Below are 18,885 nucleotides of genomic sequence, written 5' to 3'. Positions count from 1 at the left end.
CCCCAGTATAATATCTGGCAACTAACAGGGGCTTAAAATCCAGACAATCATACCTTAAAGCATTCAAACTTAATAGTGATGTCAAATAAGAATGTGGGTGTTTGTTCATTTCTACTCTTAGCTCTTGCTCTAAAATCATATAAATGCTTTCATTCTCCCCACCTTCCTTCCCATATTACAAGGATGGGTGGTCTATCTCATGCATCAACATGCTAAACCCAGAGCATCCAACCCTAACACGGCACAATATACTTGCCCAACAAATGGGATTGTTTAGCTATTACAAAAGCAATGTAAAACTTCCATATTCCCTGATTGTACCTTCCCTGCCCTTTCCATGGACTCTAACAGTAAGCTTACTGTTTCTCTGATATGAATATTGAAAGTCAGCCATGAAACGATCTTCATCAGAGGGTCTTACCCTTTTTGGAAGTTACAGATCCCCATGAGAATAAGGTAACATCTATAGATCTCCTCTTCAATGAAATATACATGTAAGCAAACACACACAAGCTTGTGTGGAATCTCATGGGGGTTACGAATACATTGATGATCATTAGGTGACAATGGTCCTTAAAAACAGAATGCTTTTCTAGGGATCCCTGGGTGGCGCAGCGGTTTGGCTCCTGCCTTTGGCCCAGGGCGCGATCCTGGAGACCTGGGATCGAATCCCACATCAGGCTCCCGGTGCATGGAGCTTGCTTCTCCCTCTGCCTGTGTCTCTGCCTCTCTCTCTCTCTCTCTATCATAAATAAATTTTAAAAATTTTAAAAAAATTAAAATTAAAAAAAAAAGAATGCTTTTCTAATATACCATAACCTTCTTTGTGTTGGTTTTTTTTTTTTTTTTTGGAATTACAGTTTCCAGATGCGAATGCTCTAGTATTCTAATTTAATCCAACACTATCTCTTTTAAGGTTTAAGGTCTTTCAATCTCCTAGAATTATCAGTGGGTACTTTTATTTGCAAGTAACAGAAAACCCAAATAAACTAGTTTAAACAAATACAAGTATTTATTGACTTAAGTCATACTTAAGTCAAAAGCAAAGTGGGCTTCAGACATGGTTTGGTTTGGGTTCAACTATTCCTCTGAAATTTTCATGTCCTACTCAGCTTTGTCCTCAGGCAGGCATCTCTGAGGTCACAAAATAGCTGCTGCACTGACAGGGTCTAGATCAGCACATTACAGTATAGGAGAAAAAGCACCTATGACACAGAATTCCCAACAAGTGGCTTCCTGATTGAAGAACCCCAAAAGTAATCCCTATAGACAAAGTAATGCAAGATGCTGACTGACTAGGTCTGGATAACTTCCAAGGATGACTGTACCAAGAATCCAATCAAATCTCATCCTTTGGAGATTGATTGGTATTGGTTCCACCCAAGGTCATGACCATCCCCATGCTTCTCTTTAACTTAACCTTTACAACATTTAAAAATGTTGATCACACTCCTTCAGAGAAATCCAAGGCTATTTAACCTAATACTGTCCTGAAGTTCTCCATTCCCTTGCCATGAGAGTTTTGTACAAAAGTAAGATCATGCTTTCTCTTTCTGGCTATGCATCAAGGATCCATACGAACCCTTAATTCATTTTCAATTCATGTTTCTGTCATTACAGGCACATTTGTTGTCCAAGTCACTGCAACTGATGCTGATGATCCAACTTATGGGAACAGTGCTAAAGTTGTGTATAGTATCCTACAGGGGCAGCCCTATTTTTCAGTTGAATCAGAAACAGGTTAGAATTCCTTTTTTATCTTCTTTTTACAATCTATAATGTTAATCAACATGTTCAGCTGAGCTGGCATATTTCTTAGTTTAAAAAGTCAGTGTAATTGAATTTTCTTAGTCATCTGCCAGATATCAACAATATACTTATAAACATGATATCTACATAATTTCAACGAAGAAATCTGACAATAGATGTTTCATCCATTATGTTTATATAGGGTAGATTTAGAAAAACTTCTACAATGTTCTTTTTCCTTCTGGTTTGGGCTGAGGTTAAAGACCAATCCCTTCTGATAGCCATTAGGGCTATTTACAAATATTCCAATTCCTCTTTTTCTAGTTATTTGGTATCTCTTTTTCCTCCTCTGAAGCTAGAAATGGCTGCGAGATTTGTTTGGGTAGTATTTCAAGTCACTTCCAAGCAGAACTTTTAGACCTGGTGCACAATCCACATTCCTATCCTCCTGCCACAGAGATCATGAATGGAAACCAATGTTGACACTGGTTTCCAGCCTGGATGTCTGTTATCCTTAGCAGAGCTTCTTGCTGGTGTACTCAGAGCATGAACAAAAAATTAATGTTAGCTGTGTTAAGCGAGTAAGATTTTGCATGGTTTGTTATGACATTGTCTAGCTCATCCTCACTGATACCGTCCTAATCAACAAAATGGTTTCCTTAATGGATTCCTTTTTTTAAACATCTCATTTTTCTGCATTTTCTCCACAGAGCGGCATATTATCTTATGATGAATTGTTTCTTAGGAAATATTGCCTGTGCTGTACAGTAAATTCTACATATATTTTTGCTACCATAATAGGAGTCGGGTTCCTTTTGTACATTTTTCAAGCATCCATTACTGTTAGTAGAAATAAAAATTTTTCTAGATTACTACATCCAGTTGGAAATCGATGTGTTAAGAGGTGCAATGAACTTGGAAAGAATCCTAAGGAAAAAGAAAATGTTGAGTTGAAAAACAATAAGGATGAAAAATTAGAAATATGCAATGTAAAGGACAAAAGGCTAAGGGGAATCTCCTGTGTTTAAATGGAGAAGTACTGTCCTTGGAGAAGGGGGGTGCAGCTGCATGGTCACTGAAGCCAGGACTACAGGAATAAGATTAACCTGTTGTCTACTCATGTTTAAAATTAAAAAAAAAAAAAAGATATTTTCAGCTTCATTAGTTGTTAAGCACTGGAATGTGCTACCAGAGAAGGTTATAAAGCCTTTAAAGCCTTCAAAGACTTTAAAGCCTATAAAGATTTTTGAAAGAATGTTGTTAATTTAAGTATAAAGCCTACATAGAGATTAGGCAAACTTTGAGAAGTTCTTTCAACTACTTATTTTATAACTACCTGACAACAGAGATAAATGTAACCCAACATAAGAACATTGGTCACTGCTGGGACTAGTTGAACTAATGCTCACATCAGCTTTAGGAAAACTTAAGTCCTCTAGGATCATACAGGATGATAACTGTGGGAGAACTGATGCTGTGTTTTCTAAAGACCATAGTTTTGTAGTTTAGAAAATCCTCCCAACATTCATTACGGTTGGTATAGTTGATGAGCAATTAGCTCATTCGATAAAGCAAAACTCAAGCTCAGTTCAAATAAATGGCATAACAATTTCCTCATGGTACATTTAAATGTCTTTTATCAAGCAGCTATAGGAGGATAACATTGTACCACATGCCAAGTTACATTTTGCTATGTTATCTTATAACACATGATTTTTGTACTACCTACAATCTATCCCATTGTAGAATTGACTTGCACTTAACTCTCCTTGTACGATAGGTGTTTTTTGTTTTTGTTTTTTTTTTTTAAATAGACTATCTCCCCCATGTGGTTGTAATTTCCTTCAGCATGAAGGCTATCTACAATCAAACCATGTTTGTATAAATAAATAATTTGATAAAGTATTTTTAATACATCCCTTTCTACTTCTGAATTTCACATCTATAGGCATCATCAAGACAGCTTTGCTCAACATGGATCGAGAAAACAGGGAGCAGTACCAAGTGGTGATTCAAGCCAAGGATATGGGTGGCCAGATGGGGGGATTATCGGGGACCACCACAGTGAACATCACTCTGACTGACGTCAACGACAACCCTCCCCGGTTTCCCCAGAGTAGGAACATTTGATTGAATGAACTTCTTCAGTGCACTTTTGTAAAACTCTAACATTAAGAATGATATTTATTTTCCATTGTTATTATCAATATTGGTGACCTTAGTAAGAACCATACCTTTATTAGATGGGCAATTTCTGTTATGGTTATTGTTGTAAAGGCAACACAATTGTTTTATTTTTCCTTATTAAAAAGACTACCACAGACATGAATTTGCTTGTGCAGAACATATGTACACAAGCGTGCTGCTATTGGTTAGAAAAAAACTGACTTTATGTTTTGTGAATTTAATCAGTCATGTAATCTCTTTTAAATCCTCATAAAGTTTTATAAGGGAAGGATTTATCATTTTACTGTTTCTAAAAATACAACTGGGGAAATAACCATGTACTTAATCCATTTGTAATCATAAATAGTTTTCTACATTACGGTTAATTGAGATATGAAAAGTCATCTCTAAAATCATTAACTCTCATGACTAGGTAGAAAAAAAAGAAGGAAAAACAACATTCTTAAATGCCCACTTTGTATCAAGCAGTATACTAGAGCCCTTCATAGAGAGCACTTCAAGTGGGTACTGGTTGTAATATAATATCTCTTCCAGGAACAAAATTCATTTCTGACTGTGATCTAAGAAAACTAGCTGAATCCTGTCTTCCAGGAGAAAATAGCTGCCCACCATTAAAAAGAAAGCCCACTTACCCAATCAAGGCATTTCTTTAAAGTTGGTCAGCTAACAGGGGCTTCTTTTATAATGGAGATACACATGGATCAACAAGAAATTGTTGAATTTTCTTTAGTTTTTTTCAAGCACTTAGTCACAGTGAAATACAAAAAACAGAATGTCAAGCTGATGAAATGGGTAGGAGAAAGAATTTACAGGCCCTAAAATTCCCAGCCCCACCCCCAGAGGCCTGAAATGACAATATCAGGTTTGCCCACACACCTCCTTTCCAACATGGGAATGCCCTGGGGGAGGATAACAAAAGTATTCGCCACCACCTAGAAAACCACAGGACTGTCCCTCACTTTCCTCTCCTTGGAGAGCCCGAGATCATTGCTGAATAATGTGCAGAAGGGAGTCACTCTAGAGGAAAACCTTGGCTTGTGTTATCATTTTGCCAAGGATGAGCCCTACACTTACTGAATGGATTAACACTACTGCATAACTATATTCTAGTGGCGTCATAGTCTGTGTCTTTCCAAAATAATTTTGTTCTTCTCTCTCTCTCTCTCTCTCTCTCTCTCTCTCTCTCTTTTGTCCTAAGTACATGCTGGTCTGGCATATATAAATTGAAACCCACACACAGTCTCCTTAAACTCATTTTGCAACATGAGGACATCAGAAAAATGTGCATCATAAAAAAAGGAAAAATGTACATCTACGAAATACAGGTTTCAAATCAGCAGTACAGATACAAGAATGGGAGAAACCTACGCATAGAAAAAATACTGTATTGAAATGTAAAAGAAAGGATTAGTAAGGAAACAATTAGGAGCTTTCTCTCTCCATGCCTCTATCTGTATCCCTAACTACAGCCAGACCAGCTCCCTGTATGAGAGAGACAGTACTTGGTTACACCCTCCAGATCGCTGTCATTTATTTTCACCTTCAGTTGTTATTAGCAATGACACAAAGAACCCTTTTAAGAACTATCTCGTAATTGGCTCAGTCACAGGTCAGGTTAAATTCTTCCCCATTCTTTCTGCTAGATGAGTTAACGGGGGCTTTGAAACCTTCTGCACCCCCCTCTAGCCACTTAGTCTCTCCTGCCATCATACCGTGAACCTGCAGGCCTATTTACAGGACAAGAAAAGTGTTCTCCATTTGCAAAGAGACAGGTCATGACAGGAGAAATATTCTGAACAATCATGAAAGTAAGGATGTAAGGAGGCTAGAGCACCATTAATTATTGTGAGGAAAGTACCAATCTGCCTGCATCCCAGTAATGTCTGCAAGAACTGTTAGAAAATAGGTTTTGTCTTTATTATGATAGAGTATCCTTCATCTGTGCTTGACTTGTATCTGTCTGGTGATTAATAGGTACATACCAGTTTAAGACCCCCGAGTCTTCTCCACCGGGTACACCAATTGGCAGGATCAAAGCCAGCGACGCTGACATGGGAGAAAATGCTGAAATTGAGTACAGCATTACAGAGGGAGAGGGGCTGGACATGTTTGATGTCGTCACCGACCAGGAAACCCAGGAAGGGGTTATTACTGTCAAAAAGGTAATGCTAAAAATAAATAAATAAATAAATAAATAAATAAATAAATAAATAAATAAAACAGGTAATGCTGTTTGTTAAATACCATGCAAATGAGACATTCACTTTTCTCTGCCTCCCCCCGGCCCCCGAGTAAGTGGGGCAATTACACTTCACATGAACATTCCTCTAGGTTCTTCTGTTACTAATTTTTTTTTTTAAACACCAAGTCTAATGGTTGGCTTTTAGAAGTCCTTGAGAATCTGATGCATTCATTAATTTCATACTTTTAATAAATCTTAAGAACCTTCTAATAAGTATAAATAAATGATATAAATAATACATATTAAAGTACATAAAATAAATATTGTCAATGAATAATAAATGAACAGTGTGCCAGACACTATTTTAGATGCTGGAGGTACAATGGTACCTTCAGCAGAATGGTCTCTGGTTTCGCAGAGCTGCCAGTCTAAGGCAGAAAGAGACAAGGAAATAAATTAACAAACAAACAAATGTATAGTTATAAATCCTGCTACATGCTTTGAATGAAGAGAGTAACACAAGCAGTGATAAAGATGGCCTGAATTAGAGAGAGGCTATAAAAAGACCACAAAAATAAATTAACACAAACTTCCAATGAGTTCTGTAGCTACTTTTTAGAACAACAATAATTTTTGTTTAATTTCTGAATTCCAATTTTTGCCCTATGTACTCATTCACTATTTACTCCTCAAATTTATCTAGCACCACGGAGCAGTACACAGAAGTGTGAAAAAAATTTAAAACCAATAAACTGTGTGCTTCAATAGAACTATTTATTCAATATAAAAATATATTAATTTTGGTCACTTTTTTTAATCACTGCACTGTTATCATGTGTGGTATAATATTTTCTCTCTCCTTTAGCACACTGTTATCTTTGCTGGTAAATATAAGCATAGGTGGACATAACTAACAAGAAAATTCTTTCCTCTTAAGCTTTGTATTACATGTCTCAATACCTGGAAACACAATAAAACATGTTTAAGCGACACTCAGACCAATGTTTTATACTATAATATAATTAGGAAGCCCATTAGTGTGCATTAACCTTTTTAATTTTCTTAGTGCCTTATCAGATTCAAACTGAAATTTTGCCTAGCCGACTAAATCACATTCACTAATGCCTTGATTAATTGTGTTTCTAGTGAGCCTTGTCATATCATCATCTAAAACTAAAAGTCAGCAATAAGCATTTGGGTTCACTATGTCTCCAGAAGTAGAGATACTTTTCCTAAAGACCTCTGACAGCAATGATCATTACTTTCGTTGGCAAGTAATTAGCCCAATGCCCTTATCAGGATATCATTTGGAATATTTTATCAACTCATGCACATGCAAAAAAAACCCCACAAAAAAACCAAAACCATATTAAATCTATTTTATCTCAATGAGGAAGAGGGGGTCATGGTACAAACATGTGGTTCTCTATTCTGGGTGCACATCAGAATCATTCAGGGAGGTATTTGAAGGTATAGATTTCCACCCCCACTGCAGATATTTTAGTTTAATGATCCGGGGTGGGGTCCATATACTAGCAAATTTTTAAACACTCATTAAGTGTTCAATTACAGCCAGATATGACACAGAATAACATACTATGTATCTGCCAACTTGCCCCTGACATGGCTCCCTCCAAATACAAGAACTTTTTTTTTTTTAAGATTTTATTTATTTATTTATGAGAGATACAGAGAGAGGCAGAGACACAGGCAGAGGGAGAAGCAGGCTCCATGCAGGGAGCCTGATGCAGGCCTTGATCCCAGGACCCCAGGATCATGCCCTGAGCCGAAGGCCACTGAGCCACCCAGGCGTCCCTACAAGAACCTTTTAAAGGAGATCTTAAGGGCAGCCCTGGTGACTCAGCGGTTTAGCGCCACCTTCAGCCCAGGGTGTGATCCTGGAGACCCGGGATCGAGTCCCACGTTGGGCTCCCCGCATGGAGCCTGCTTCTCCCTCTGCCTGTGTCTCTGCCTCTCTCTGTCTCATGAATAAGTAAATAAAATCTTTAAAAAAAAAAAATGTTTAAAGGAGATCTTATGAGATTCCCTTCCAGGTTCCCTTCCTTGTCCATGATACCTTGCACCCTTGCACCCACCTGTAAGGCAACAGTTTCAACCCACATTTTTCATCAGGATGGTGTAGTATCTGAACTCCCATGCCTTTGCCCAATATCACACTATGGGGTGATGTCTCTAAGCAATACAGTCATATTCATTTACCCATGTGATTTGCACTAAAAATGGCTCATGTGTTGTCTTTCTGTGTGTCTTGGTTGCTTCAAATATGTCTCTTTCTCCTACCCACCTCAAGCTCTTAGACTTTGAAAAGAAGAAAGTGTACACCCTCAAAGTGGAAGCCTCCAATCCTCATGTTGAACCCCGCTTTCTCTACCTGGGTCCATTCAAAGATGCGGCTACAGTCAGAATTATGGTGGAAGATGTGGATGAGCCTCCCGTCTTCAGCAAACTGGCCTACATCCTACAAATAAGAGAAGATGCTCAGATAAACACAACAATAGGCTCAGTCACAGCCCAAGATCCAGATGCTGCCAGGAATCCTGTCAAGTAAGCACACTTCTGCGACACGTCTCTTTCATAAGCTTTAGCCACTTGCTGTGCAAGTATCATCTACAAGTTAGAAAATTAATCCTTTTTTCCAACGAAACACTTGTGTCTTCCTGAAAAACTACTCTAAACAGCATCTTCACTCTCCTTGCTCAACATAAACATTATTTTGGCAGCAGTGTGAATCTAAAAAACACAAAGTTTGAGGGGAAAACACAAAATGATCTATAGGAGTTTACTACTCACATAAAAATGGTATAAGGAAATACAACAGAATGGCCTGGAATTTTTCTCTAAGGTCTTAGATTTGTCAAAGAGTGACATGGAGAGAGCTCTGTGATTTTTAACAAACAAGACACAGAGCTGAGAGTCTGTTTCTCAAGTTTGCAAGAACCTCTCATGTAACACTTACAGGCAGAATTATGCTCCATTTGGATGCGTAATTTTTTTCTTTTTCAGACATGGATAAAAATAAGAACCATTTCATGATTATGTCTGTGAAATCCTGGGGAAATTAATAGAGCTGAATCATAATTTATACTGTGTAAGCAAGCTCTATTTTCCCTATATATTCCTTATACCTTAGCTGTAAATCACACTGCAAGAAAACCTCATTGATCTTTGAAACCATAGATGCTTTAGTATTCTAGAATTTTATCATGAAAGCGCCGGAGTCAACAACTTCCAGCCTTGAGTCAGTAGTTTAGTTGACTAGATGAGAAAACTGCTAAATCAAAATATCATTGTATCAATTTGCCCCCATTAAAAAAAAAAAAAAAAAGGCAGCAGACTGACAAGCTAGCGGAACTCTTGCCAGTGAGCCCATGGATAAATTCCAATCAGGGCACCTGCCATATGCCAGTTATGCTCTAGGCTTTAGAGATCTAACAGAGAACAATATCAAGTCCTGATCTCATGAAGCTTACTTTCTTATTGTGGCAGACAGAAATAGGCCAACAACAAATATGCATTATTTCAGATAAAATACATTGCAAGCAGTAAAATAGGACAGAATACGGAAACAAAGGGTTTCCATACCATGGAAATGGGGTACCATTTGACATAATGTAATCAGGTCTGCCCTTGGTAGGAATTCATCTGAGTAAACATTGAAGGCATGAACCACGATGATACCTGAGAGAACATTCCAAGAAGGGGGGGGGAAGGGTAAGGTCTGATAACAGAGCTTGCTTGGCATGAAGGAGTAGCAAGGAGGCTTACCTAGAAAAGAATAAGCAAGGCGGGGAGTGGTTGGTAGGGTAGGAGGCAAAAGGGAGGTATGGTGGTGAGTGTGGCAGGTCCTATGGGCATTTGTAGCTCTTGGTAAAGACTGGATTTTATTTGACTGAGGTAGGAAGCCGCTGCAAAGCTTTGAAAAGTAGTATTACCTAATCTAAAACTACTTTTTAAGAGGATCACACTGGCTGCCGCATGAAGAATATTATTGCAGATAAAAAGAGTTAGAGCTTCTAAGGCAATCATTTTCTAACTTTTCAGCCATAAGCTCTTTGTTCAAATGAAACTTGATGGCAAGTCCCACATCTAAAACACAAAAATGGCTGGCTTATTCTCAGGGAATAGTTTAAAATCATTGGGAAAATAGACTCTGTTGTTTTATCATTCTACTGGAATATCTATAGACTCCTGGAACTGGACTATGGTCAACCCAAAGCGGCCACATCTAAGCTCCATGGATCAAGTGTTCTTCCATATACATTTAATATTATTAATAAGGAAAATGAATAACAGACTTTGTTGTGCAACACAAATAATTTTAAGTACTTTCACAATGATTCTCTCACTTGAAGTTTGTCCTAAGTGTATGGAGAAAAAAAAATCTTAGCAAGTCAATGTCAAGACCAATTTAAAAGTGTTAATGCTGGAAGTTTATATAAATATGAGCTTTGTTACCTCTTTAATCAATCCACATGTTTTTAATTGAAAGAGATAATGTCTCCTGGGAATTCAGGCTACATTTTTGTCTATTTTATTTTTTATAATGAATACCACTGCATTATTTTATGTTTTATTAAAAGAAGTAGTTAACTTGTCAGACTGGGTTGGCTGTCAGCTAATTTTGAAGTTTTTTATGCCAGCCTTTTCTTGGTACATATGGATTTCATATGTAGATATAGATTTAAGGATAAAAATACTAATAAGGGTATATTGGTATATAAATTCTATTCCAATGAGCCCTTTTTTAGGACAAACATGATTCTTATATTGGGAAAGTTCATCCACACATAGTTTTTGGTTATCCAAGATGTAAATATTGAACAATTAGGTGCTAGACAATATGTTAAGTACATAATTAATACTAGATAATCTTTCCCAGAACATTGATGTATTGTTATGCAGACACAAATATTTAATTCTTTAATTACATAAAATAATTTTCTTCCAGTAACTTTATCACAAATGCCCTTGACTTCCATGAGTCTTATAAAATGTCACTCTGAATAGACATTATGAAAAATTATATGCAAACATACTTCCTTTCATGACCCACAAATCTCCCTGACTTGAGAGGCTACATTAGAAGACAAATTATTGAATCACAGAATATAATAAATTTCTGGGGGGGGAGAAAGAGCTACCTAGCAAAATAATCTGCTATAATCATGTTAAGATTGATTACCTTGTTCCTTATCTGTTATGACTACAATTAATGTGACTGGGCGGTAAATATACTAGATATGAATTGAAATGACTTTGGAAAGAAAAACAAAAAACAGATAAGGCTTCATGTGCAAACATCTTTCCTAAACAATGTAAACATCTGAAATTTCCTATTAATTTTTAAATCTCCCAATTAAGGGAAATACTCAGGTACAATTTTGGTATTTCCTAAATAGTTACTTTCTCTTTAAAATCAAAAGCTGGCTTCAACTAAAAATTCCTCACCCCATACTCTTTATTTCAAAGGCTTAAACAGGAAAATATGACTACTTGTAAAACTTAAAATTATAGCAGGAAGAAAACAAAGAACAAGAAAAGATTACTGCTGTATATAATTGTAACAGCTTATAAAGGCAGTAAGCAGCACATCTTAAGCTTGAACTTTTCCATGAGGGAAAAAAATATTTGTAGCAATTATTAAATTTCTTGCAACATCTATGAATATTGAGATTTCTTTTGGGGTAGTTAGTTATGTGCTATAAATATTTATCATTCTCAAGTTAAAAATGAAGGCAGGTGATCAAGTTCAATGAGTTGCCTAAATTCTTAATAAACGTTGATTCATGACATAAATGGCAAAAATAATAGCTGTTTTATCTGCAGGAGATGAACCCTTAATAATAATATTAGGTTTACATAAACTAAAATTAAAATTCTAACCTAACTTGAGATATATACATATATATCCTTTTTTTTCTAAGATTTTATTTATTTATTCATGAGAGATACGGAGAGAGAGAGGTAGAGACACAGGCAGAGGGAGAAGTTCGCTCTATGCAGGGAGCCCAACGTGGGACTCGATCCTGGGTTTCCAGGATCACACCCTGGGCCAAAGACAGCACTAAACTGCTAAGCCACCAGAGCTGCCCAATATATTTCTTTGAACTTCTTAATTCTCTTTAATATCAGGTTCAAATAGCCTCCAATAATCAAATATATATTTTATTTTGCCCTGATAGATGACGAAAATATATTTTATTACAATATAATAATAAAATATATTATTTATGATATATTTATATTTTATAAATATAAATAATAAAATATATTTATTATAATTTACCAGTTACCAGTTTTATTTTTTTTACCAGTTACATTTTAAAGCAAAATAATCAATTGAAATAAAACCTTGAACATGGTACACTATTACAAGTTAGTAATGTGCTTATTTTTCTTATAGCATTCATAATAAGTCTACATGTATATGACTAGTTAGTTCATTTACTTAATTGTATTTCTACTGAGCCAACATTTTTAAATCTCCCATCATGACATAAATTTTGAGACTCCAGCTGAAATGAGCAATTTTTTTCCTCTAATGACCTTAACATATCAAATGTCTCCTGAGTTTTCTCTTTAATGTCCCCTACATAAAGTAGAGTGCAAACATATTTTCCCCATATATAGCTATTCCAAAAATTGGTAATAAATGTATAAAGAAAATAACATTTCTCAAAATCTCCTAGTCTTCCATCAATTTCGGTGTTGAAAACTCTGTCTTCCTTTGAATTCTAAGACACTTCTCAGTTTTCTTTGAATTCTCAAAACTCCTTAAATAGTTATCAAGTGCCTACTCTGCTCTGGGCACTGCTTTGAGCACTGTGGGTCTCCATTTTCCCATCATCTTTTAAGTGATCAGGTCCTTAATGTTTTTCTCTGTTCCCTAGACCTTTTCTTCCTAAACAATCAAATGAGAAATCTAAGTTGTCAATCCAGACCTTTTCCTTCCCGGACTTTCCTTGGACACTTCAGCTTCAATATATCAAAATGGAAACTTAGGATCTTCCCCAAATTCTGTTCTTCTCTTCTATCAGTGTGTGGTCACACCAACCAACCATTCTCCTCAATTCAAACCAGTGATCTTTACTAAACGTGACTTAGATTGGAACATTTCCCTGCTTAAAATCCACTGTAGATTCACATTGCTCTTGGAACAAACTTCAACTCCTTGCCATGGTCAGCCCACTCTTCTACAGTCCAGACTCTGAATCTCTCCCCAGTCTCATTTTCTTTCTTTTTTTTTTTTTAACATTTTATTTATTTATTCAATGAGAGACAGAGACTCAGACAGAGGGAGAAGCAGGCTCCCTGTGGGACTTGATCCCAAGACCCCAGAATCACAACCTGAGCCAAAGCAGACACTCAACCACTGAGCCACCCAGGTCCCTCCCAACCTCATTATCTCTCTCCCTTTTCCCACCTCACTAACTGTAGCCACACTGGCCAGTTTTTGCTTCTTTCTACGTAATGATTTTAAAAATAAAGTGAATAACAGAAAACTAGACAATAACCCTACTTATGCACATAAACACTCATGTACACATTAAAGTTCTAAGGTTCTAGAAATTTGAGTTAAAATGTGACCATTACTATATAAACTTGATACAAATTACATATACAAGAAACTTTATTGGTGATTCTCAAACTCATGGAACTTGTCTAATGGGTTTACCATTAGGACCTCAATTGTAAAGAATTTCCCAGAATATTTTGCTTAATATTAACTTATAGATATGCAATATGTGCTACAAGTAGAAAAAAAATCACGTAACAGGCATTCTGGAAATAGTTTTAGGATGAGAGAATAACAAATACAAAGAAAACCTTTCTGGCATTGTATGGGGACAGATGGTAGCTACACTTGTGGTGAGCATAGCATACATGTAGACTTGCCAAATCATTATGCTGTACACCTGAAACTAAGGTAACTGTGTGTCAACTATATTTCATTTTAAAAAGAAAAGAAAAGAAAACCATTCTAAATTCTACTCTGCATTTTTAGGTATTCTGTTGATCGACACACAGATATGGACAGAATATTCAACATTGATTCTGGAAATGGTTCAATTTTTACGTCGAAACTTCTTGACCGAGAAACATTGCTGTGGCACAACATTACAGTGATAGCAACAGAGATCAGTAAGTTTAACCTCACACTGCAACTGTCCCCCAATTGACGGAGTGAGTGTCCCGGCAAGGGCGGGTTGAAGCAAGGCTGAAATTCATCACCATGTACAGATAGCCTACTCGATACATATTGAAGGAAAGAGCCGCATAACGATTTGCAGTAGTGTTTCTTCTAGGCAGGTGTTAACTCATTCACAAATGCAGAGGTACCTATGGATGACCTGTAATTCACAAATAATGAAATGAGAATGCATCTCTCAAATGAGGTTGAACTGGTACATACTGGATTTGATTCCACAAAGCTTTATAAATCAGAACACCACAGAAGAAGCTGAAAAACATGGGCTCATGGTTAGAATTGGGAGGGGAGGGGAATCACATACATTTAAAAATGTAGGCATTACTTAGAAGTCTTTCAGAGATCTATCCTCCAGCTTTCTACAGAATTTCTATTTCAAAATCATTACAGAAGTAAGAGATATAAATTTTTGCTTTTCCACTGTACACCAAAGTGAGCAATCCAAACCACCAAGTAATCAATAAAATGTTTAGAGCGAATTTTATGGAAGTCCCCATGAAATTGAAGGCAAAGAAAAATAGTGCCAAATGAATGCTTCAAATAAAATGATTATACACAGAGAGAATTGTGTAATGTAAACACAATGTGTAGGCCTAAGTACATGAAAGAAAAAGTATTTTTAAAATAACATTTAAATGTTTAAATATAGGCTTCCAAATTATAGCTCATTTTTTAGTTTTTGTTTTTGATTTTAAAAGTTCAAATATTTTTAGCTCAGTTGGGTATCTAGTGTGAAATATTCCATATCTAATGGTATATTACAGTAGTATTCTTTGTCAACATTACTCATGAGATTTGAAATGTCTGAAGAATATTGAGTAGAATAATAAATAACCAATATGGACAAAATGAAGCATCGCTTTGTGATAGCATTAAGAGCTCCTAATTACAAATTTGTTAGGTAGGAATTTGCTCTTCAGAATTTATGTGGAGGGATTAATGCAGATACCAATGACAGAGCATACTTAAAGCTTTAAAATCACAAAATCATTTTTCACATTGAAAAGGACCATTTTTTATAACATCATGAAATTTTATATTTTATTGAAGTAGTCATTTTTGTGTATTTTAAGCTTTGTGCCTAAAAAGTTTTTTTTAAGATTTAATGTTTCTGTGATATATTTGAAAGTACTAGCGATAAAGACCTTTTAAAACCTCCTCTTCGGCAGCTCTAACTTTGGAAGAATAATGTGAGCAACATTTTAGAGGCAAAGGAGCTTAAGAATCTTATTGTCTAAACTTCTTAACTATCTTTGATGCAGCAGAAGCCCAGAGCTTACATAAAACCAGCCTACTCCCATCCCAGGGCCTTGGCACTTGCTGTTCCCTCTATGTGGAGAGCCAGAAATAGTCACATGGCTTAATTCTTCTCTTTATTTGTGTCTCTGTACAAATGGCATCCCATCAGATGAGCCCGAGTGGTCATCCCACTCAAAGTAGCACCTCCACCTCTCTCCAGTCCCTTTCTCTGTTTAATTTCTCCACAGCATTTACCATCTCACGCATTATATATTTATGTGTTTACAGCTTGTCTGCCCCCAGTAGAATAAAGCTCTGAGATGCAGGATCTTTGTCATGTTCCCCACGTGTCCCAGCACCCCAAAGAGTGGCTGGCATATATTAGACACTAGATGCTCACTAAATATTTATGATGTGAACAAACAGATGTATAAGTGAAGTGAATGAAGAGCGCTGAGCTCAGAGATTCCAACCCCTGATTCTCAGACTGGGAATCTGTCATCCACACTACCCAAAATACTCATTTACACCCCACCCCGCTCCTCATCTTCAAACACGGATGCTGCTCTCTCATTATCCTGGATGAACACCTGGGGCCTTGGAGTCAGACAGACCTAAGTTGAAATCTAAGTTCTACTTCTTATTTATCATCTCTGAGAAGATGAACAACTTACCTAACAGATCTGTGCTTCAGTTTCCTCATCTATACAGTAGGGGCAATAACTGTATTTACCTCAAAAGTTTGCAAGGATTAAATAGGATAGTATAGCAAAGGGCTGAGCCCCATATCTAGCTTGTATTCAGCATAAAAACTAAAGAACTAAGGCCAAAACAGCCAGTTGGTTTCTTTCATTTCCCCTTGCTCTTTCTCTTGTCCAAAATTTCCCCATCTCCCTGCTTCTTTGGCTTTTCTTAAAATCTGCCTCTAAACTGCCTTTCCTAGATAGCTTTTCTTCATTTTCTGTGACTCCGGGGTTTGCTATACAAAATAGCACTACACTGACACAAGTAGCTTTGTCTCCCAGGTATTTCCAGCAGGTGTATCTAACCCCAGAAGTACCTATCTAATTCTTTTTTGTGGCTAAGTTGGTACACAATGCCGTGTGGTACTCAGAGCAGCCTTGGGGAAACTGTGTATGAAAGGAGGGAGTGACTATTATCTTAAAGGGGATTGGTGATCAATATATAAATGCCCATTTCTTTTTGACATGTTGCAGATAATCCGAAGCAAAGCAGCCGAGTCCCTCTATATATAAAAGTTCTAGATGTCAATGACAATGCCCCAGAATTTGCTGAATTCTATGAAACCTTCGTCTGTGAGAAAGCAAAAGCAGATCAGGTGAGTTTCATAAAAAAAAAAAAAAGTAAATTAATTTAGTCAGATTAATTTAGATCTTCTAATACGCAGAGCTGAGGGTGAGTTTTAAATTATCTATGAAGCAAATGCTAACAAAATTAATACTATAAATAAGGGCCAGAATGAATGTTTAACTTGCATAAGAGAACAAATAGTTTTTAAGAACTGGAAGTTCATCATTCTCAGAGACTGATGCTGATTCAAATCAGTCTTATGTTTTCATTAAAATAGATTAGTCACAGCTTTATTGGAAAAATCTTAATTGGTGAGCAGATACTTTTAATTACCATATACACTGGAAAGCAATAACCAGAACATATTTTACAATTGCCTATAATTCATAGTTTCACTTATTTATATTGCCCATCTGTACAAGTAATACAAATTCGTGAATGTTTTCCTGTTTTATACATTTGTCCCTACCTGAAGTAGGTCTTTTCTGCCAGCGATATAAAAATTATGTTACAGTTTGTCGAAATAGAAGGGCACTGTTAAAATACATGTGAAAGAGGGAAGCTGAACTTGTATTTTATGTGCAAACTTTCTTTTAGCTTTTATGCAAGTCAGTGGCTTACATATTTGTCAAGACTGCATTTCTAAACAGGCTGCATCCAAAGAATGCCTGGATTTTCTTTTAGCTGAAATGTTATCGTAAATCATTGTGATATTTTATAGCTTTGTATTACTGTAGGGCAGTGTTTCCCACCTCCCGTGATTTTGCCCCCAGGGGACATTTGGCAATGTTTGGGGACATTTTTGATCATCACAAAGTGTAAAGTGTGACTGGCACGTAGTGGGAGGAGGCCAGGCTTGCTGCTAAACATCCTACAGGACCCAGGACAGCCCATAACAAAACATTATTCCTAGCTCTGTTTCAAACCCGTCAGTTCATTGCGTAAAGCAGATTCGTTGAAAATTCTCTAGAGGCTATTGTTTTTAAGTTAAAATTAGAAATCATTTACTCAAGCAATTTACTGCAAAACCATAAGGAACACTTTTGAGTTAGCAAAACTTTATAGCAGCTTTATGGTTTTGATTTTAGTTGATTCAGACCCTACGAGCCATTGACAAAGATGACCCTTACAGCGGGCACCAGTTCTCATTCTCTTTGGCCCCTGAAGCAGCCAGTGGCTCAAACTTTACCATTCAAGACAACAAAGGTGAGTCCAAGTGATCATCTCTGTCGATACATTTATACCTCTGTCTATCTATTAGCATCACAATTGTTCCAATCCATGATGTGGTACGAACATAACTTTCACCACTTTGCTTTCTGGTTCCAGATAACACAGCAGGAATCTTAACTCGGAAAAATGGCTATAACAGACACGAGATGAGCACCTATCTCCTGCCTGTGGTCATTTCAGACAACGACTACCCAGTCCAAAGCAGCACTGGGACAGTGACTGTCCGGGTCTGTGCATGTGACCACCATGGGAACATGCAGTCCTGCCACGCGGAGGCCCTCATCCACCCCACGGGACTGAGCACGGGGGCTCTGGTTGCCATCCTTCTGTGCATCGTGACCCTACTAGGTAAACTGCTTCTCCCTGCATCCTATCTCCCCATGCTGAGGGGCACACACTGTTACTGTGACACCCTAGATTTATCTGCCTCCCCCATTAAGGCATACAGCCCAATCTAGGTGAGTAGAGTTATATGCTGAGAATTTGTTTTGTTCACTCATGAACTAGTTTTTGCTTGAAAATAGCTTTAGAGGATGAACAGATGTGAAACCTGACCATGTCTTTACCTACCCAGGGAATCATTCCACTAAAAGAATCTCTCATCTGGCAGACTGGGAATGAATCCCAGGGGGACTTGAGGGCACCGTCAATATGCCCTTTTCATTTCGTTTGTTGTTTACTATTTAACCTGGCAAACATGTTAAATTTTAAAGAGAGAAAGTCATCTGGCATGGAGGGTGTGGTGATGGCCCTT

At 37.0% G+C, this 18,885-nt stretch overlaps 1 protein-coding gene across 1 annotated transcript in view; it reads left to right on the top strand.

Annotated features, from left to right (window-relative positions):
• The window catches only part of CDH6 (cadherin 6), a 123,528-nt gene that overhangs the window by 93,624 nt on the left and 11,019 nt on the right, over positions 1-18,885 (top strand). Inside the window, exons 4-11 of the mRNA XM_072825012.1 lie at positions 1,621-1,740; positions 3,698-3,865; positions 5,911-6,098; positions 8,430-8,683; positions 14,145-14,281; positions 16,805-16,926; positions 17,987-18,104; positions 18,228-18,479. Of these exons, the coding sequence (XP_072681113.1) occupies positions 1,621-1,740; positions 3,698-3,865; positions 5,911-6,098; positions 8,430-8,683; positions 14,145-14,281; positions 16,805-16,926; positions 17,987-18,104; positions 18,228-18,479 (1,359 nt within the window). The remainder of the gene's footprint in view (positions 1-1,620; positions 1,741-3,697; positions 3,866-5,910; positions 6,099-8,429; positions 8,684-14,144; positions 14,282-16,804; positions 16,927-17,986; positions 18,105-18,227; positions 18,480-18,885) is intronic.

Source organism: Canis lupus, chromosome 4 (genome assembly GCF_048164855.1).
Source record: "Canis lupus baileyi chromosome 4, mCanLup2.hap1, whole genome shotgun sequence".
NCBI classification, from domain to species: domain Eukaryota; kingdom Metazoa; phylum Chordata; class Mammalia; order Carnivora; family Canidae; genus Canis; species Canis lupus.
The sequence above is the reverse complement of the archived record's forward strand: the minus strand, read 5'-3'. Positions and strand labels throughout refer to the sequence as shown.